This window comes from Xiphophorus hellerii, chromosome 1 (assembly GCF_003331165.1).
Source record: "Xiphophorus hellerii strain 12219 chromosome 1, Xiphophorus_hellerii-4.1, whole genome shotgun sequence".
Lineage (NCBI taxonomy): Eukaryota > Metazoa > Chordata > Actinopteri > Cyprinodontiformes > Poeciliidae > Xiphophorus > Xiphophorus hellerii.
This window is the reverse complement of record NC_045672.1, coordinates 29504121-29525460: the sequence shown is the minus strand read 5'-3', so window position 1 is coordinate 29525460 and position 21340 is coordinate 29504121. Positions and strand designations below refer to the sequence as shown.

The 21340-nt window shown below is 37.3% G+C and overlaps 1 protein-coding gene across 2 annotated transcripts; it reads left to right on the top strand.

Annotated features, from left to right (window-relative positions):
* Positions 1-3690: 3690 nt before the first annotated feature.
* hnf4a (hepatocyte nuclear factor 4, alpha) lies at positions 3691-14155 on the top strand. Of its 2 annotated transcripts, none has more exons than XM_032559232.1 (10): positions 3691-3995; positions 5216-5390; positions 5479-5573; positions 8370-8476; positions 8549-8704; positions 10129-10216; positions 10292-10444; positions 11448-11684; positions 12525-12647; positions 13585-14155. In XM_032559232.1, the coding sequence occupies exons 1-10, from the start codon at positions 3908-3910 to the stop codon at positions 13725-13727; spliced, it is 1365 nt and encodes a 454-aa protein (XP_032415123.1). In that variant the 5' UTR covers positions 3691-3907; the 3' UTR covers positions 13728-14155. The 2 variants fall into 2 exon arrangements, with proteins under 2 accessions (XP_032415123.1, XP_032415129.1); XM_032559238.1 differs by lacking the exon at positions 3691-3995 and adding an exon at positions 4180-4720.
* The last annotated feature ends 7185 nt before the right edge of the window (positions 14156-21340 follow it).

The window sequence follows — 21340 nt, the reverse complement described above, 5'->3', positions numbered from 1 at the left end:
TATACACTAAAGAATATAATATGTAATATTAAGGGTGTACTTTTTTTAAAATCCATTTTTAATATTGTATTCCTTTTACATTGCAAAATTCTGGCATTTTAACTGAGATGTAAAGAGTTTTGAGAGATTTTGAGTAAATATTTTTGGATATAATTTCAACCATTGTGACTGCAGTGTTTTCTCTTGGATCGAAATTAAATTGATGTAAATCAGCTTCTTATATCTCCATAGGATTGCAACAAACTGATTATAAATTAGTGAATAAGCCTCATTGAATTTTCTTTAACTGAATGAAAATTTCACCCATAGATGAATGGAACCAAAATCTGAACTAAACTAGCTCATTTAAAATAAAATAAATTCTTCTTAAATTTAAAAACCAGCACATGTAACTTTGATTCAGTTTTGCTAGAAACCAGTTTAGTTTGCCTTATTATTCATTCAATTTTGACTTTTTGTGAATTCTTCCTCAAAATATACTTTTAAATTTGCTATTTAAACAAAAAAAAAAACACACAAATAAACTTTGTTTTTGTCGTTTCCTTGATTAGTTTCAGGTAGAGGATTTATTTTACCCTGTCCTTGGATAAATGTGACATAAATGTTACTTTTTTTCAGCATTCTGGGGGGAATTTCATAAATCTGTTAATCAGTCAGGACTGCATGTTTCACAGAGAATCAGCTGCATTTACAAAAAATTCAGGTCATTTGGATCAAGCTCACGTGTAACTTGTACTTTCACAAACAAAGAAAGCTTTTACACAAAGGCGTCACTTTGCTGCAAGGAGAGTAATTACCCCAGTTAATTATGGCAGAATGAACTCAGGACTGAGGCCCTTTTATTTAGTTGCAGTCCAAAATAATTACAATAAATCCACTTAATTAGTCAGAAATAAGAGTAATATTGCATTTTATTTTATCATCTGGTAAGAGCTAAAAAACCATTTTCAAATAAAATGAAGTAAATTTCTCTTATAGGAACCAAAACTGTAAAAAATATAAATATTTTGCATTTCAGATGTAAACATGTTCTACCCAAAACTCCTCAAGTGGCATTTTTAGTTTCACCTGGTTCAAATTCTGTAAAAAAAAAAAATAAAAATAAAGTCTCCTACTGAGCACCTTTTTTAAATCTCAAAACTAATCAAGAAATCCACAGAAACGAGGTAAGATTTTGTGTTTTTTTTTTTTTTTTTTTGTTCAAATAGCAGGGTGAAAAGCTAATTTTGAGGTATTTTCATAAAAAGTTCAAATTGAATGAACAAAAACCTAATAGGGTTTCTAGCTAAACTGAATCTGTATCAAAGTTGCATGTGTTGCAATGTTTGTTTTTGTTATCCAATTATTAATCCAAGAAACAATTACCAGATTATAATTGACAATGTTTATTTTAGCTGCAGATGCATCTTTTGCTACAAATGATCAACTCTACACTAAAGAACTGCTATGTTATTACATTTTTATGCAATAAGATGTTTATTTTTTTTCTTTAAGGATTTTATTAATTTTCTTATTTGCGTCTCTTATTGCATTTCTACTATTTTGTTAGTTTCACTGGCAGATTATTTCTCTTATAACATGGGAAAAATATCTTTATGGGTGAAATAATCTGCCAAAGAAACTTGTATTTTTTCCTCAATATTAAGAAATTATATTTCTAAAAAAAAATGCTCCTATTTATTGCTGAAAAATTACTTGTAAGGTTTGTCTTACAAGATATAAAACTAACATAGTATGTACTCAATTCATCATTGCAATATCTTTCCATCAAAGCACAAACATTGTAACTGAGATGTTTGGTTTGAAAAAGTAAAACATTTTCTGTAGCATTTTTAAGATGAGGCGCATTTTTGCATTTCAAGATAACAGAGTTGAGCATGGTGATTAATCACTGTGCTAAAGTATAGTTAACCTGATTAAATCTTTAAATTGATTGACACTAGGGCTGAAACAATTCCTCGAATGATTTGAGTCTCACTTCTGCCTGAGTTGTGGCGAAAGCTAAGTCTTAGCTGCATAACGTCCAGTTTTCAAGTTTGGCCCGTGGGGATTTTATTGATGGATGATAATGCCCGAGTTTTTATCGTTTTTGGGGGACCAATAGGATCTTTAAAATGGCTGGCACGATGCCTGGAGTATGGCAGCCTTTCTCCTCCAGGAGCTGCTGGTTCAGAGCGAATGACTGGAAGAGCGATGCAGGAGTATTTATACAGGTGAGCGGATAAACTGAACACGGCGGGCAGCTGAGTAGCTGATGCTTACAGTGTAAGTGTAACTTTACGGACGAACCACACAATAAATTTCATATCATCCTGGTCTGAACAAACGGGTGGCGGAACATAGCTGGTAGATGAGTTTCTGACATTACGTTTGTTCGTTCGTCTTCGCCCCCCAGACTTTCATTCGTCTGTCCCCTGGTCTATTTCCTCCTCTGCACCTCCATCTTACGTTTGTTCATTCATTCGCCTGCCCCCCCCACCGCCTCTCCAAGCCCCCCCACTCCAGGTGACGTTTCCCGTATTCTCAAACCTAAAGCTTGACAGGTATGGAGATGAATTCATCTATTAAACTGACTGAAGATGAATACATAAACTACAAGCTGAATTTTAGACATTTTTTTCTACGCCTATTTGTGAGCCTGCCTCTTTATTATTAAATTTAATATAATTTAAGATCTTTGTATAACTTTTTTTCAGTATAACTTAGAAAGTGGAGCTATTATTGTTACAGGTTAATTTTACAAACTCCAAAAAAGTAACTTTTAGGGATGCTCAAATACGAAAAATTGGACTGATATTGATATCTGATAGTAACTCTGCTGTTATGCAAGATTTACCAATATTTTATTTTATAAATGTTTTTATCCGATTACTTGATTAATTGTAAGAATAATTGATAGATTACTCAATTAATAAAATATTTGTTTACAACAGCCTAATTAAATACATGTGACAGTATATATCAGTATCTTACTTAGAAAACATAACTATGCTTAATTTTAAGCAAATTCCAAATTACTGCTCCCACACTGCAAAAACACAAATCCTTAAGTAAATTTAGTTTAGTTTCTAGTGAAAATATCTTGAATTAAGACAAAACTAACATAAGTAAAATTTCAGCTAGATATAGGAGCTTGTTTTCAGTAAATAATTCCTTAATATTGATGAAAACGTCCAGTTCCATTGGCAGATAATTGTACTAATGATATGGGAAAAATGTTTTAATAATGAAATAATCTGCCAATAACTAGTACGTTATCACACAGCGTTAAGGAAATATTGACTCAAAACAAAACTACATATACTGAAACGTTAGTTTTGTCTTATTTCAAGTGTACCAAGATATTTGCTCTAGAAACTCGACCAAAAATACTTGGTGAGATTTTGTGTTTTGCAGTGAAAAGCAAATTGCAAGTCACTGCTCCTGAAATAAAACAAACTATGATATCTGCACTAGAATCGAGACAAAAATACTTGGTAAGATTTTGCACCGTAAAGAGATTGTTTATCCCGCTTCTGAAGGAAAATTATGCAGAGGTGGCTGATATTGAAGTTGTGCTATCTCTGCTTAAAAAAAGGAAAAGAAGAGGCAACCCTGTGATTCACCTCTGGAGCGTTTAGTTAACCATCAACCGAGGAGTCACTCCACCTCTCCGATGGTTGGCAGTACAGCAGGACTGCTCTCAGTCACTGCTCTCCGTTCTGACAGCGGCGGGTCTTCATCACGCCAAGCCAGGACTAAGACCGGTTCTGTTTCTAGGCGGGGCTAGGCCTAAAGCCACCAAGGGAGGGGGCAAAATTAGAGGTGTGAGAAAAGAAAGGAGGAGGGGGGCATTAGCTTCTTGGACAAGTCTTTCTGCCCCACTGTCAGGTAGTTGAGACTTCCTTTACCCAAACCGGTGGTAGACATGGACATGGCAGACTACAGCGAGGCTCTGGACCCGGCCTACACCACGCTGGAGTTCGAAAACATGCAAGTGCTCCCTTTGGGTGCAGGTGAGTCTCATATATGCAGCTCTGGCATTGAACTTTGAAACTTTTACTGATTTAAAACTTTGTTCAGAGGCGAGTTTTGGCAGGAGGTGATAATGCGGGGTCATTTGTCCATCTGCCCCCTTCGCTCGCATGGGATGACCCTGTTGCAGCGGCTCTCTTTTATCACCTCGGGGTGCGATAGTAAAACATTAAGAGCTTTGCTTTTATGAGATCGTCATACTCCTAAAGCACACGAAGGTCAGGGCTGTGCGAGCGGCTCTGACCTGTTCCAGCTTGCACCGTGACTCGGTGTGACTCCCGTAACGTCGGATTGATATTCACCCTCAGATGAAGCAGTAACCGGAGTATCATGATCGCCCTTCTCTTGTTACAAACCGTCTGTTCCCACACTGTTCAAGCTGGAGAGAAAGGGATGAAGTTCTTCGATTCGTCCTTAAACTGACACGGACCTATTTGTACAGGCAGTCTCCCATGACAACAGGCTTGGATACTGATTCCAAAATTCCCAAAGAGGGTTAAAGACAAGAAACTGAAACCAATAGGGCAACTTTTTATGAAAATGTTTTTCTCTACACCAAAGATTTCAACATAGCTTCTCATTGATTGATTTCGCCCCATGACTGTTACTGTAGCTAAAGAGAAAACTGTCTCCAGTGATTATCTCCTCAGAGGAAATCAAACCAACATCAATTATCTTCTGTTGACTAACTGAATCACTCAGGAAGGTAAAAGACTCCCAGGCGCTCCGGATTGTTGTTTTTGATTAGAAACAGTGGAGCCAATGGTTTTTTTTTATGTCTGGCCTTTCATGCCTTTCAAGGAACACTGGTGATCAAATAATGCAAACAAGACAATATCCTACCAAGTATTTTTGGTCTAGTTTCTGGTGTAAACATCTTGGTACACTTGAAATAAGAGAAAACTAGAAATGGGCGCTTGTTTTACGTCAATAACTCTTTAATATTGATGAAACATAATTCCTTAATGAACTTTTAAGGAATTATAACAAATTACTTACCTAAAACAAGCTCCTACATCGTGCTAAAAAAGTTAATTTTCGGCTAGTTTTCAAGTGCACTGCACCAGAAACTGCACAAAAAATACTTGGTAATATTTGGTGTTTTTGCAGCGAACATATTTCCACAGGCTTTTGGCATCAGGTCACCTTGTTACAGCATACGTCCAAAAGCTAATGACGCAAGTTTTCTGTCTGTCTTAAGATTCCTCGCCAGCTGAAAGCGCCAACATGAACACCACGGGCCACTTGGCAGCAGGCAGCTTGTGCGCCATATGTGGTGACAGAGCGACGGGGAAGCACTACGGGGCGTCCAGCTGCGATGGCTGCAAGGGCTTCTTCAGGCGCAGCGTCCGCAAGAACCACATGTACTCATGCAGGTGAGAATGGTGAAATTGGAGAAACATTAATGTTGCGTTTGAAACTCTGGCATCACTAGCAAAACCCAAACAAATATCTGTTTTTCAGGTTTAATAGGCAGTGCATTGTAGACAAAGACAAGAGAAACCAATGCAGATACTGCAGACTGAAGAAATGCTTCAGAGCTGGCATGAAGAAGGAAGGTATGACCATTTAAAAACATCCTGCAGATGACTAAATCTTGCGTCTGACTAAACAGAAGCAAATCAAAAGCAAAATTTCAGCAAAGAATCAGCAAATCAGAGCCGTCTCTGCAGAATTGATCCGACTTGTCTCTGGGTGTTGCAACACCCAAGAGAGTACGGCTTTGTTAATGTTCACTCTGCAGAACAGCGGAGTCTCCGACCAGCTTATGCTGAGCAAACATTTCCAGGCAATAATGGTCATATACTGATAAACATAATAACCTCCGAAGACTCATTTTTCTTTGCAGTGTCTCCACATTCAGCCTTAGAGGGAAAAAAAAAAACAACAAATCAACACTTCCGTTTTTTTCTGTCAGTTTTATCTCAACCTGAGTGAAAAAAAAGGAAAATCAGTTTTAAGCAGGATCTTGTGATTAAACAAGACCACATATTGACCAATTCCAGATTACCCAGCAAAAACACACAATCTTACCAAGCATTTCCTAGTAGTCTAGTTTCTAGTGCAAATATCTTCAAAAAGACAAAACTAACTTATAAGCAAATTTTCAACAAGATATAGGTGCTTGTTTTAAGTCAACACTTTATTGACTTTTGCCCATATGTCATAAGTCAAATAACCTGCCAATGTAACCAGTACTTATTTGTCAATATTAAGGAATTATTGACTTTTAAAGAAGCTGCCATATTTTGCTGAAAAGTTACTTGCAAATGTAGTTTTATCTTATTTCAAATGTGCTATTTGCACTAGAAACTAGACTGAAAATACCTGGTAAGATTTTGTGTTTTTTGTGAAGCACATTGTATTTTCTTTCATTTTCAGTCAAGACTTTAAAAAACGCCCACCACTGAAACTGCACTGCTCAAGGTGTGAAAAGACAAACGAGAGAATGACAGTCCCAGTTTTATTGTACATTACCTCTGGCTTTAATACTGAGCTCCACTAAACAGAGTGAATTGATCTAATACTGACTCCTCAAGGCACTTTGAGCCACATTACTTCACCAATACGACTCTGTAATTAAACCAACAACTTTTAGATGAGCCACAGTCTTCACGATCTGGTGAAAATCCCAGAAACTTCTAGTTTGTTTTAGTCTTTTCATTCAGAGTCCCTCAGGGCTCTGTTTTAAGATGCATCTCTCTCAGCTGTACACTGCAAAAACACAGAATCTTGCCAAGTATTCTTGTCTACTCTCTAGTACAAATATCTTCGTACACTTTAAATAAGACAAAATTAACTTACAAGTAACTTTTCAGCAAGAATATTGTTTCAAGTCAATTTCTCAATATTGATAAAGTACTACTTTAACTGTAAAAATTATTTCGCTTAACATCGAAAACATTACTTGTTATTGATAACATTGCCTGTGGAACTAGTACTTTTTAATCAAGATAAATAAATTATTGACCTAAAAATGCTCCTACATTTTGCTGAAAAGTGACTATTAAGTTAGTTTTGTCTTATTTCATATCTACTAAGATGTTTGCACTAGAAACTAGACAAAGAATATTTGGTAAGATTCTGTTTTTACAGTGTATATTATAATAAAATTAATTAGACACAAGAAAGTCAGCTGTATGTTTCTGTAGGAACTTCACATTACACAATTTTGAAAACTACAGCAGGGTTTGTTGGATATTTAGAAATGGCTAAATGTTGGTTTCTTTCAGTTATAACCTGAAAAGTCGGAATGTCCAATTAACTTCTGCTGATGAACATAGGCGTCAAGTTTGGCAGATTTTTTTACTTGTTTGGTGTACAACTCTGACTTAGGAGCAATTGATGACACTTTTATTTTTACCCATTTCAATTTTTGCTATCCGTCTTAACAAAAAGCTGCTTAAGCCTCTGCAGTGAGACTCCAAACTGGAAAGATTATGAGGAAACATCACTTCGGTATTATCTCTAGCTTTTTTCTGGTTACTGTCAGAGTTAATTTTAAAATCTTGACGTATGGTCAGGCTTCCAAAATTCATTAAGTCTTCAAAATAATGCAGCTAGGGCTGAAAAATCAATTATTGAAATAATTGCCTACTAATTACTTAATTGATCAATTAACTGGAATATACACTCTATAAAAGTCCATTTGAGCAGTAATTAAGCCAAAACTGTACAAAATGTATACTATACATTTTGCATTTAAGATAAAACACCACAAAAAAATAGGTTTTAACCAAAACTCCTCCAGTGGCATTTTATTTTAGCTTCACCGGGTTCAGATTGACTAAAGGAATGCTACGTAATCCGATTCATCGTCAGAATAATAGATTTCTAAAATAATTGTTGGTTGCAGCCTAAATACAACATGGTCCTATAAGTCAAACGGGAGACCATGAAGTGGTTAAAGTGCATAAAAACAATATTTATTAACAAAAACAACAATGGATTGTGGATGCCAGTATCAGTGGTGTAATGCAAATGCTTGGATGTGGTGTATGAGTGCATATGGAAGTGTTGAAGTGCAAAAACAAAGACAAACTCAAATGTGCAAAAGGAGGGGAGCTGAGGCCGACAGCAGAGAACCACAAGCATCAAGCGGCAGAGTGGACGCCGAAGGCGACCCAGAAAGTGGAGACAGCCAGGCTAAAATACTCTGTGCTCCAAATCAACTGACCAGCAACACCTGGAGGAGCACAAAGACAGACAAAAGCACCTGCAACAGAGCCGTAACAGTACCAATATTTGCCCTAGAAACTAGATAAAAATACTCAGATTTTGGGTTCTTTTGCAGTGCAGCTACAAACCCAAAGCACTCTGTTCTATTTTAACCGTACAAATCTGTTTTCCTTTAGCTGTACAGAACGAGAGAGACCGAATCAGCACCAGGCGGTCCAGCTACGAAGACAGCAGTCTACCCTCTATCAACGCACTCATTCAGGCAGACGTTCTATCAAGACAGGTAACTCCCGGCATCAATCCAACACCTGACTGTTACTGATCAATGGTGACGAATCTGTGCGTCTCTGTGCAGATCACGTCGCCTGCGCCTATACTGAACGGCGACATAAGGACCAAAAAGATCGCCACCATCACGGACGTCTGTGAGTCCATGAAGCAGCAGCTGCTGGTTCTGGTGGAGTGGGCCAAGTACATCCCAGCTTTCTGCGACCTTCCCCTGGACGACCAGGTGAGGCTCATTCACAAGCAGAGTTCAGCCAGTCTGGTCACTTATCAACCAGTTGGCTCACATCTACAACATGGGAGACTTTTCCATTGGCTGTAATCACTTCTTCCTCAATAAAACCCCAGTTGGTGCACTGCAAAAGCGTGAAGTCTTAGCAAGTACTTTGGGTCTAGTTTCTAGTGCAAATATCTACGAGGGCATATTAGGACCATTGAAGATGGGAAAAAAAGGGAGTAGTACATTTCCACCAAGAAACGTAAAGGTTCATCTCAGAAATTTTCTAGAAAAACATGGAAATTTCAGAGCTCCACAAGTCAAAAAATGTGAGATTAAGTTCAGAATTTGAGTTTTTCTTCTAGATTTTATTTATTTATTCTTTAGCAAAGTTGAAAAATTAGCTAAAAAATATTTGAGTAATTTCAGATTTTATCAAGATTTGAAAGTTTGAGACCAAAAAGTTAAGTTTGGTACAAAAAAACTCCAATTGTCTTGTTTTTTTTTTTCTAAAAAATAATCTAGAAAAATTTCAGTGTTTTGGCAAAAATTTACTCCATTTACAACGGCTCTTGCATTAAATTGTAAATATCTACGTAACAACTTTTCAGCAAGATACAACAGATTATTTTCAGTAAATAATTCCTTAATATTGATTTTGAAAAGTACCATTTCCACAGGCAGATTGTTTCACTTATAACAAGACATTTGTCCCATATTATAAATGAGATAATGGAATGAGTCTTTTTTAAATCAATATTAAGGAATTACTAACTCCTATGTCTTGCTGAAAAGCTTCTTCCAAGTTAGTTTCGTCTTAAAGTGTACCAAGATACTTGCTCTGGACACTAGACAATAATAATTGGTAAGATTTTTATTTTGCAACTGGGATTTTATGGAGGAAGAACAGATTACAAGCCAATATAAAGCACCTGTAGATGTGAGCCAACTGGTTGATAAACTTAAGAAATTATTTACTCAAAACAATGCCTATATCTTGCTGAAAACGTACCTTCAAATTTGTCGTCTAATTTGAAGTCTAAGATATTTGCAGGAGAATCTAGACCCAAAATGATTTTGTGTTTTAGCAGTGTGGGAAAAAAGGAGTACAAGACAAATCTCTAAGAAAAAGCAAACCTCCTCTCGACAAAACTCTTCAACTTTTCAACCAGAATAGTTAATGTGTTTTAATCCCCAGTTAGAATATGATGACTTTGGTTTTTAAAGTCACATCCCTCCTCCAAAACCGTCCACAATCATTAACAGTGTGATCACCGGGTCTTAGTAACTGATTTGCTGATGGAGGGTGGATGGCGAGAGGATGGGTCCGTTTTGTTGTTTTTTTTGTGTTCATGTGAGAGACCTTCAGGAACGGATGCATTCCTAAAACTTCCAGAAACACCGTTAACTGATTTAACTTGACTTTATTCTAGGTGGCGCTGCTGCGAGCTCATGCAGGAGAGCATCTGTTGCTTGGTGCAGCCAAGAGGTCCATGCTCTACAAAGACATCCTCTTATTAGGTAAAATAGGCACAAGTCATAATGTTGTATCCTCAGTAGGTTCTGGAATTTGCTAAAAATGCGCTTTATTTGCAGGAAATGATCACATTATTCCCAGAAACTGTCCAGAGTTGGAGGTGGGAAGGGTAGCAGTGAGGATCCTGGATGAGCTGGTGCTTCCCTTTCAAGAGCTCCAGATAGACGACAACGAATACGCCTGCCTAAAGGCCATCGTTTTCTTCGACCCAGGTCTGTCTGGATTTTCAAAATCCTCTTTGAATTCAAACAGGCACATTGCAAAAACACAGAGTCTTACCAAATACTTTTGTTCGTGTTTTAGTGCAAATATCTTAGTGCACTTAAAGTACAACAAAACTTACTCAAGTACCTTTTCAAAAAATATAGGAGCTTGTTTTAATTTAGTAATTCTTGAATGTTGATGAAAAAGTATTTGTTGCATTGACAGACTATTTCAGATAAAACCTGAAAAATGTCTTGTAAGTGGAATAATCTGCCAGTGGAACTAGAATATTAGCAATATTGAAAACTTATTGAGTTAAAACAAGCTCCTATTTCTATGTTTAGGTAAATAATTTCTTAATATCGATGAAAAAGATACAAGTTGTACTGGCAGTTTATTACACTTTAACGAGACAGTTTTCCTATATTGTAAGTGTAGTAATTTTTAATCAATATTGAGGAATTAACTCAAAACAAACTTCAACATCTTGTTGAAACATTACTTGTAAGTTAGTTTTGTCCTATTTTAAGCATTAGACATTTTCATTAGGAACTAGACAAGATATAATGCAAAAACACAAAATCATATAAAGTATTTTTGGTCTAGTTTCAAGTGTAAATATCTTTATACACTTGAAATAGGACAAAACTAAATTATAAGTAACTTTGCAGCAAGATATAGGAACTTGTTCTGAGTTAATTCCTCAAGTAATTAAAAAATTACTTGTTCCACTTGCAAATTATTTCACTTATAACATCTCTTGTTATAAGTGAAATAATCTAAGGAGAACTAATACTTTATTTTTTTTTTTTACCTAAGTTCCTATATCTTGCTGAAACATTGATTGTAAATTAGATTTATTCTATTTAAATAGAAAATATTTGCCCTAGAAATTACATTCAAAGAAAAATACTTGATAAGATTTTGGGTATTTATGCATGAACTCAGCATTCATCTGCACAGAGATGCAGCTCAAAACTTCCTGTTTTTTGTTGTTTTCTTTCTCCTCAGATGCAAAAGGCTTGAGTGACCCGGGTAAGATCAAGCGGATGCGGTACCAGGTCCAGGTCAGCCTGGAGGACTACATCAACGACCGGCAGTACGACTCCCGAGGTCGCTTCGGGGAGCTCCTCCTGCTGCTGCCGACGCTACAGAGCATCACCTGGCAGATGATCGAGCAGATCCAGTTTGTAAAACTCTTCGGCATGGCCAAGATCGACAATCTGCTGCAAGAAATGCTTCTTGGAGGTAAGAGCTCTTTAAAGGTCTTTAAAGAAAAAAGCCTCAAAACTGCAACAGCGCATTAGGCTTGTTGCAGATGAGGGAAATATGGGAGGAGTAAATTTCCACCAAAAATCTCAGAAGTTTTTTTTAGAACCCCCGCACCCTCACTAATTTCTGATCTTGAAATGTCTAAACTGTCTGACTTTTGAAACTCAGAAACTATTTTCTAGAAAATTTTTAAGATCACAAAATTTGACTTTTTTCCAACAATGTTTTAACTTTTCAAGCTCAGAAATTTTCTTGTTTTTCCAAGAAAGTCTCAAAGATTAATCTCAAAATTTCTGATTATTCTAGCAAATTTTTGAAACTCAGAAATTTCTTTTAGAAAATTTCTGAAATTAATCTAAAAATTTCTGATTTCTTGTAGCAAACTTGACAATCAAGCTCAGATTTTATTTTATTTTTTTTAGAAAATTTCTCAGATTAACCTCAGTCTCCAAGTTTTTTTCTAGGGAATGTTTGACCTTTCAAACTCAGAAATGTCCAAGATTTTTTTGGAACAATTTTGATTAATATCAGTTAATTTACCACCCTCTCCTGCTACCGTCTACAATGGCCCTAATATGTTGTTGTATAAGGCAAACCTAATTCTCTGAGTTTTGAAGCAAAATGTCTTTTTCCTGTTAATTGTATAAAATATACAATTTTAACGATTTATCAATAATGCAGTTTCTTTCCCCTCCCCAGATCACACTGTGATTTTATGTGTTTTGTTACTTTGTTAATAAATGCCCTAAGAAGAGCTGTCCTGTTAATTTCATTGGACTACTTGCTGTATAATGACTATAAATCTAATTCTCTAAGGTTCGGCTAACGAAGCTCCACATGCGCCGCACTCTCTGCACCCTCATCTGGTCCAGGAGCATCTCAGTAGCAACGTCATAGTAACCAGCAACATGCCAACGCCAATCCACAACGGTCAAATCTGTAAGTTCATGACAATTAATTCAGGAATTGTAACCTCTACCGAAGTATGCACTTGCAATTGATATTACAACTTTAATATAAATGTTACCTTCCAGTGCATGACAATTACTTTAAATGTAAAACCAGAACTACAATACAAAGGGGTTGCCAAGTTCAGTCTCTGATAGGTCAAATTAAACTATTTTACAATGAAAAATATTCAAAAATCTCAGTGTTTATATTTGTAAAGCTACTGGAGATATATTTGCTGCTGTTGTTGAATGCCATAGTTAAGATTTTTACTTTTAAAAAAATGTATAGAACGAGAAAATGTATATTCTTTTTATCTCATTTCTTATTTATGCAATACTTACTACAGCTGCACTGTGTTGAAATGTAAACTATTTTAAGTTGCATGATTGCTTTTGTAGCTATGGAAGAAGATTAGGGCCACAAGGAAAAAAATAATTTACTTTTTCTCAGAATTTTCATTTTAATCTCAGAATTCTGTCTAAACTCACAATTCTGACTTAAATCTTCTAAACTGTGACTTTAAGATTTAAGAGATTAAAGTCAAAATTCTGAGGGAAAAAAGTCAGAATTATGGGATTAAAGTCAGATTAGTGGCTGTAATCCTCTTCCATATTAAGCAATCTGCTCTGAAATAGCATTTAAGGATTTTTACACGATTTTGCTTGGCTGTGGAAGTTCTACGTTAGTAATATAGAACTATTATAATATATAACTATAGAAATAATTAAAATTCAGACACATTGGCACTTTTTCGCGCCACTCAGCTTCTTGTGGAGCAGGAAGAAAACCAGGCTAATCCTTCAAATTCTCCACGGAAACTAATCTGGCTTATTCCATCCTTTCTTAGCATGTTTAATGCGCTGAGAAATTTCCACTTTCCGTGCAGTTCTGCCTCTAACCGTCTCTTTCGCATTTCACTTTCCAGCCACTCCTGAAACCCCGATCCCGTCCCCGCCCACCGCCTCTGGATCAGAACATTACAAAATGCCTCAGGGCGTCATAGCAACGGTGCCCAAGCAGCCAACCTCCATCCCTCAGCCGACCATCACGAAGCAAGAGGCCATATAACAAAAGCCTGAATCCTCCTTCTTTCTGGTTTTTTATATTGTGAAAAGTTTATACACAGTCTGCATTAACATGCTGTCAAATTCAAAGTCGCTAAATAAATATGTAATTTCAAGATCCTTATAAATAGCCTTCAGGGACATATTTTTATATAAAACGCAGCTGTGGTTGAGCTCCACGGCTCAGATAAATCTACCTGCATTGTAATTTTCCAGTGCTGCAAACATACCTCGTTATCGGGTAACATTGCGCAAGAACACCAACTCTTGCCAAGTATTTTTTTTTGACTATTTTTAGTGCAAACATTTTATTATACTTAAAAACTTACAAGTAATCCTTTAGGAGTTTAAGTGAATTCCTACGTATTGATGAAAAAGTACTAGCAGGTTTTTTTAACTTACGAAAATACATTTTTCAAGTGAAATATGAAAGAGAAACTGAATTTTCATCAATATTAAGGAATTATTTATTTAAAACAAGCTTTTATATCTTGCTGAAAAGTTAAGTTCAAGTTAGTACACTTGAAATAAAACAAAGCTAAGATATTTGCACTAGAAAACAAATCAGAAATACTTTGAGAGATTTGGTGTTTTTGCTGTGAATGATTTTCCAAACTGTAATCATGATGGTTCACTGCAAAAATACAAAATCTTGCAAAGTACTTTTGGTCTAGTTTTTAGTACAAATATCTTAGCACACGTGAAATGAGACAAGATAACTTAGAAGTAACTTTTCAGCAAAATTACTTCTACTACCCGATTATTTAATTTACAACAGGACATGTTTCCCGTGTTATAAGTGAAATAATCTGCTAGTGGAGCCAGTACATTACACCAATATTCAATAATTACTGAATCAAAACAAGTTCCTTTCAATATGTTTAGTTAGTTTTGTCTTATTTCAAGTGTACCAAGATATTTGAACTAAAAAAAAACTTGGTAAGATTGTGATTTTGCAGTGCAGCGAGGCAAATTTTTTATGCAGCAACGTGATCATGTGAGTATTTTATGAATGTTACAACAAGCCTTACATTTCCATACATTTAATGTAGCATGGTTCTGTTTATTGGTGATAAATATGAACCAAGAAGCTAAAGGAAAGCCCTTTCAGGTTTCTTTAAACATATTTGTTTTATTTATGCACTGCTACATGCATATTCACATGAGAAATCGAAAGAGGATTTTGTAAATTTAGACCCGAGATGACCAAGCTTGGCACACAGTTTCCCTATGATGTGTTGGTTTTACAAAAGACAGAAAAAAAGTAAATATATATATATATATATATATTGTATTTTTGTTTAGTTTTTGTCATGGTTTAGCTGATGAAATGTGCCTTGTAACCTGTACTGCCTTACAAACCAGGAAAGGTTTACCTTACAATGTGAAAATGACTGAATAAATCTTATCGTCTATTTTTACATCGCATTCCCTGCTGATTATTTTTATTTGCCAAGGTCATAAACAAAGCGTTTACTGAGGGGGGGAAATGGCTTCCAACGTGGCAGTCTCGCTTGGTCACTGATAAACAGATAAAGTGTTGTAAAATCATTACACATAGCACCAACACCAACTTCAAAGATAAGTTTATACATGCCAATGAGAAATAAAAAGCTAACCTGCTGAGGCTGTTGTTCTGATTTTATATCTCCAAAATACAGTAAAGGTATAAAATAAACATGAAAACTAAAAACGACTCTTTCACTTTGCTGTAGATAGCATGCAAATGAAATGTCATTTCACATTTTTTGTCCTATATGTCAAGTTGTAAAATTCAAGAGTTTTTTTGAACATAATTAATAATCAGAGACGCTGGATAATTTAATGAAGACATTTCTGTTCCAACCTGCTTCTAAAACCTGACAGGGCAAATAAAGCCTGATGGCCTGTCAGGCTGATAAAACACTGGAGGAAACCCTGACCTCTGACTATATCTCTAGCTCAAAGTGGGAACTCTGTCTATATTTCTAAGCGGTCTTTGGGCTGCTCTTGGTCTGATCCCACACCTAGGAGCCGTTTGCCCCGGCGGACCCGACCCAACCAGAGACGTGAAGCCTTTGACGGCTCCTAGGATCTCTGGGACACTCTAACCCCTCCACCACGATAAGGTGGCAGCCCACGGAGGGGAAAAATAAAGCCAGAAACAGTTCAACTGATCTGGAGAGAGGCCTGAATATGGCGCTCATGTTAGAGGAAGACCTGACAGTTCTAAGTGATCTAAAATGGCTGCCTTCAATCAGCTTGGTTCTGTTGACTTCCTGTTACAATTCCTGCAGTCTCATATTGTATAATCTGAATTAGAAAGTTTTATTACATTTACGGTCAAACTGGACAATGATTACGAATACAGAACCTGTTTACATCAATGGATAGTATTGGTATAAACTGTTAACTTTTTTGTTTTCTCTGTTATTTTTCTCTCCATAGAAGCTACACCTGTTCTGGCGTTCTGATTGGCTGTGGTTCCTTCCTGGAGGAGGGCATTGGCCAACTTGATGCTGCCATCACTTAACCGGTCTCCCTGTCTTGCTGCTAACTTTTCACTTCCATAAACATATAAAGTTCTCCTGGATCATTTCACCCGTTGTTGTGTCTCTTCCCAGTCTTCTCTCGGCTCCAGTCGTTCGTGACAGATGGCTGCTGATACTGAGCCCAGTTCTGGTTCTGCTGAATGTTTCTTCCTGTTGGAGGGGAGTTCTTCCTTTCCACTGTTGCTACATGCATGGTCTGTATGAGGGACTGGTGTAAAGTCAACGACTCAACTCAAGCAATTTGCTGTTACACCCTGTTGGTCCAGGAGGAGTGAATGCTGTAAGTCAATGACTCCATGCAATCTGCTGGACTTCCTTTGGTACAAACTTTTTAAACTACTTTAATAAAAAAACTGAACCTAACAATGACAAATAGGATCAACTGGAATCTATAACTAAATTGAAATGGCTTTGTAAAATGTCTCGACAACAACATTGTCCTGAATTAATGCTATAAACACAAATTAAATGAATAAATGTTATTTTACCTTTTAATTTGACTTGTTTTGGGGGGGTAGGGGGGGGCGGGTTGTATTGGTTGTTGGAGTTTTTTTAAATTTTTTTGTATTAGTTGTTGGGGGTTTTGAATGTTTTTTATATTGGTTTTTGGAGGTTTTTAATGTTTTTGTATTGGTTGTTGGGAGTTTTTGTTAGATTTTTTATATTGGTTATTGGTGGTTTTGAATGTTTTTTTATATTGGTTTTTGTTGGTTTTGAATGTTTTTTTATATTGATTATTGGTGGTTTTGAATGCTTTTTTATATTGGTTGTTGGGAGTATTTGTTAGATTTTTTATATTGGTTATTGGTGGGGCACAATTGTTGGTTTAAGTGTTAAATTTTATATAACACCAATTCACAACAAATGTTGTCTCAATGCACTTTGAAATAATTTTAGTGCAATCACATATATCCCAATTGCTATTAGTTGATAGAACAATAAACTCAGTTAATTATTAAAGTTGTTTAGAAAGTTTGAACAATGGGAAACTCAGCAGATTGTATGGAGTCATTGACTTGCAGCATTCACTCCTCCTGGACCAGCAGGGGGCGACAGCAAATCACTTTAATTGAGTCGTTGATTTTACAGCAATCACTCATATGGAGCCATGTATGTAGTGAGAGTGGAGAGGACGAACTCCCCTCTAACAGGAAGAAAGCTCCAGAAGAACCAGAACCAGGCTCAGTTCCAGCAGCCATCTGCCACGACCAACTGGAGCTGAGAGAAGACAAAGCAGAGACACAGCAACAGGTCAACTGACCAGGAGAACTTTCTATGTTCATGGAAGGGAAAAGTTAACAGGAGAGGGAGACCAGTTAGGTGATGGTGGCATCATGTCAGCCAATGCCCTCCTTCAGGAAGGAACCACAGCCAATTAGAACCAGACCAGGTGTAGCTTCTATGGAGAGAAAAATAACAGACACAACAAAAAGGTAAAAGCTGAAATAAATAATGTAGTAGAAAAACAAAATGAGAAAATTTTATCAATTTGTCCTCCAGTAACCTAAACCCACAGTAGCATAACAGAGATATATCAGGATAACTTAAGCCAGTCTATGCCTTTTCTTAATCAATGCCATAACCATCGTAATGCCATAATAAGAATGCATTCTCAAAGATCAATAAACATCAAATTCTAACCAACATTTAACACTGAAACAGATGAATTATGAAGTCTCAAAAAAAAAAGGTTAGTTGAGCCCAAAGCACAATACTGAGGACTTATTGGTTTTTGGTAGAAGGAAAAGAAACTGAGTTCATTTTAACAAGTGTTTCAAGTTCAGCCATTTTCTTTCAATCCGTTGATGGCCTTTTCCGTCCATGGATGGAGCAGCGGTGAAGGCCTTGTCCCCTTGTCCATCCGTTGATGGAGCGGCGATGAAGGCCTTGTCCATCCGTTGATGGAGCGGCGGTGAAAGCTTTTTCCGTCCGTGGATGACGGGGCGATGAAGGCCTTGTCCCTCCGTGGATGATGGGGTGATGAAGGCCTTGTCCATCCGTTGATGGAGCGGCGGTGAAGGCCTTGTCCCCTTGTCCGTCCGTGGATGGCGGGGCGGTGAAGGCCTTGTCCCTCCGTGGATGACGGGGTGATGAAGACCTTGTCCCTCCGTGGATGAAGGGTGACATTGGAGATAAAACCGAGATCATCCAAGAAGATTCCTGAAGGACAGCAGGGTGGAGGACAACAGGATGGGTGCAGGTTTCAGGTCAAACAGTTTAACAACTCACAATGAAATCATCACTTTTCAAAAACTCACTTGTAAATCTCTCTTAAATAACAGCAAAATACCTAAAGCATTTCTTGCGGAAGACTGTTGAGAAAGTTTCATGTCAAAATCCAGAACTGGATAAGGAAGCGTCTGCCTTACCTGCTCACCTGGGTACACTTCCAGGATTTCCTCCAGAAAACCTGATGAGCCTGATGGTAAGGTCAACAAGTCATCAGTGGGAGTAGGGGGCGATGAAGGGCTTTTCCATCAGTTGATGAAGGGCGACATAAAAGACAAAAACCAAGATGATCAAGGAGGATTCCTGAAGGACAAAAGGGTGGGTGCAGGTTTCAGGTCAAACCCTTTTTAACAACTCAGAATGAAATCATCACTTTTCAAAAAGTTGCACTTGTAAATATAACCTAAATAACAGCAAAATACCTGCAGCATTTCTTGAGAAATACTGTTGAGCCATGTGTCCATCGCAGGGTCACAAAGGACATCATTGGTGAGGGAGCAATGAAGGCCTTTTCTGTCCTTTGTTCTTGGGTGACGTTGTGGGTCAGATGGGCCTTCTAAAGGGCTATTCTCATGTGGGTCGGTCTTGTCTTCATTGCCATTTTATTTTCATAAATTGAATAGTTTAATTATTACCTTCTTAGTGACCTATGTAATGGATTCCATACACCTATTTGAAGAAAGAATCCAAGTTTGGTTGCGTTTGTTTTCACACCTGTACCAACCGTAACCCTTTGTTGTGGTGTTTTCACACCTGTACCAACCGTAAAACTTCGGTTGTGTTTGTTTTCGCACCTGTACCAACCATGAAACTTCGGTTGTTTGTTTTAACAGCTGTACCAACCGTAACCCTTCGGCTGTGTTTGTTTTCACACCCGTACAAACCATAAAACTTCGGTTGTTTGTTTTCACACCTGTACCAACAGTAAAACTTTGGTTGTTTGTTTTCACAAGTGTACCAACCGTGAAACTTCGGTTGTTTGTTTTCACACCTGTACCAACCGTAACCTTTTGGCTGTGTTTGTTTTCACACCCATACCAACCGTAACACTTCTGTTGCGTTTGTTTTCACACCCGTACCAACCGTAAAACTTCGGTCGGGTTCATTTCACACCTGTGTCATCTACAAAGGTGAGAAAACCTTTATCAAAGGTTACCCATTCTTTCATTTTCATACCTTCGGATGAATTACACATCCTAAAGTCTGTGATTTACTGATCACAGACCAGCAACAAGATCTGTTCGTGTTGCTGTACCCTAGATCAGAACACCTACCTTTCATATGGCCAAAAGTGTTTTCCCTTCATGGAGCATTGGGCTTGATTGTACTTGTTTGTTACCAATTTCTATCAACTCATCCGATGACGTCCAAATTCGGTCGGGTCCATTTCCACACCTATACCAACAATAGCCCTTCGGTCCGGTCCGTTTGAACGCCTGTACCAACCACAGCCCTTTGGTCCGGTCCGTTTGAACACCTGTACCAACCACAGCCCTTCGGTCCGGTCCGTTTGAACACCTGTACCAACCACAGCCCTTCGGTGCAGTCTGTTGAATACAAGATCTGTCCAGGTTGCTGTACCCCAGATCAGAACACCTACCTTTCAAATGGCCTGAATGGATTTTCCTGCGTGGAATGGATTTCCATGAACTCATCCGATGACTTCAAATCCTTAAGTATTGGTTATAGGACGAAGCAAAAACCATTCCATGCCATTAAGTCCAGGGAAATAGCATCCATATTGCTATCCACATTACATACCAGTGTAAGACCATGTAGTGTCCCCTTTAGCAGTAAAACTTTAAAAAAAGGAAATTCTCCCTTTAACAGGAAGACTTTCCAAAAGAAAGTCAACACTTCACCAATCATGTAAATTAATTATTGCAAGTAAGCCTAAGCCATTTCTCAAAATATGGTTCATTGTTGTGACAGTGGAGAGAACAAATCTTCCCCTTTAACAAGAAAACGTTCCAAAAAGAAAAACTTCAGTTCAACAGAAACACTATTAAGGGGGTGCTGTGGTGGCGCAGGGGCAAAGCATGACCCACGTTGAGGCCTTAGTCCTTGTAGCGGTGGTCGTAGGTTCGATTCCCGGCCTGGCGACGTTTGCCGCATGTCTTCCCCCTCTCTGATTACCCTGTTTCCTGTCAAACTACTTTCAAATAAAGGCCACTAGAGCCAACAAAACCTTAAAAAAAAGAAACACTATTAAAAAGAAAATTAACACTTCATGAATTATTTAAATTTATTAAAGTAAGTAAGCTTAAGCCATTCTTCATGATGAGGATCCATGTGGTGACAGTGGAGAAGAAAAATTTCCTTTTAACAGGCAGACTTCCCACGGCAAATAAACTCCACTTTAACAGGAAGACTTTCCAAAAGAAAATAAGCTTCCAAACAGAAAAACATCCCTTAAACAGGAAGACTTTCCAAACAGAAAAACTTCCCTTTAACAGGAAGACTTGCCAAAGAAAACAACCTTCCAAAGAAAAATAAACTTCCCTTTAACAGGAAGACTTTCCAAAAAGACTAACTTCCCTTTAACAGGAAGACTTTCCAAAAAGACTAACTTCCCTTTAACAGGAAGACTTTCCAAAAAGACCAACTTCCCTTTAACAGGAAGACATTAAAAAAGACTAACTTCCCTTTAACAGGAAGACATTAAAAAAGACTAACTTCCCTTTAACAGGAAGACATTAAAAAAAGACTAACTTCCCTTTAACAGGAAGACATTAAAAAAAGACTAACTTCCCTTTAACAGGAAGACTTTCCAAAAAAGACTAACTTCCCTTTAACAGTAAGACTTTCCAAAAAAGACTAACTTCCCTTTAACAGGAAGACTTTCCAAAAAGACTAA

Bases quoted from the DNA above. Each gene is read 5' to 3' on its own strand.
- hnf4a (XM_032559232.1), top strand. From the start codon at position 3,908: ATGGACATGGCAGACTACAGCGAGGCTCTGGACCCGGCCTACACCACG. The intron at 3,996-5,215 runs GTGAGTCTCATA...GTCTGTCTTAAG, and splicing joins AGTGCTCCCTTTGGGTGCAG to ATTCCTCGCCAGCTGAAAGC. The intron at 8,477-8,548 runs GTAACTCCCGGC...GTCTCTGTGCAG, and splicing joins CAGACGTTCTATCAAGACAG to ATCACGTCGCCTGCGCCTAT.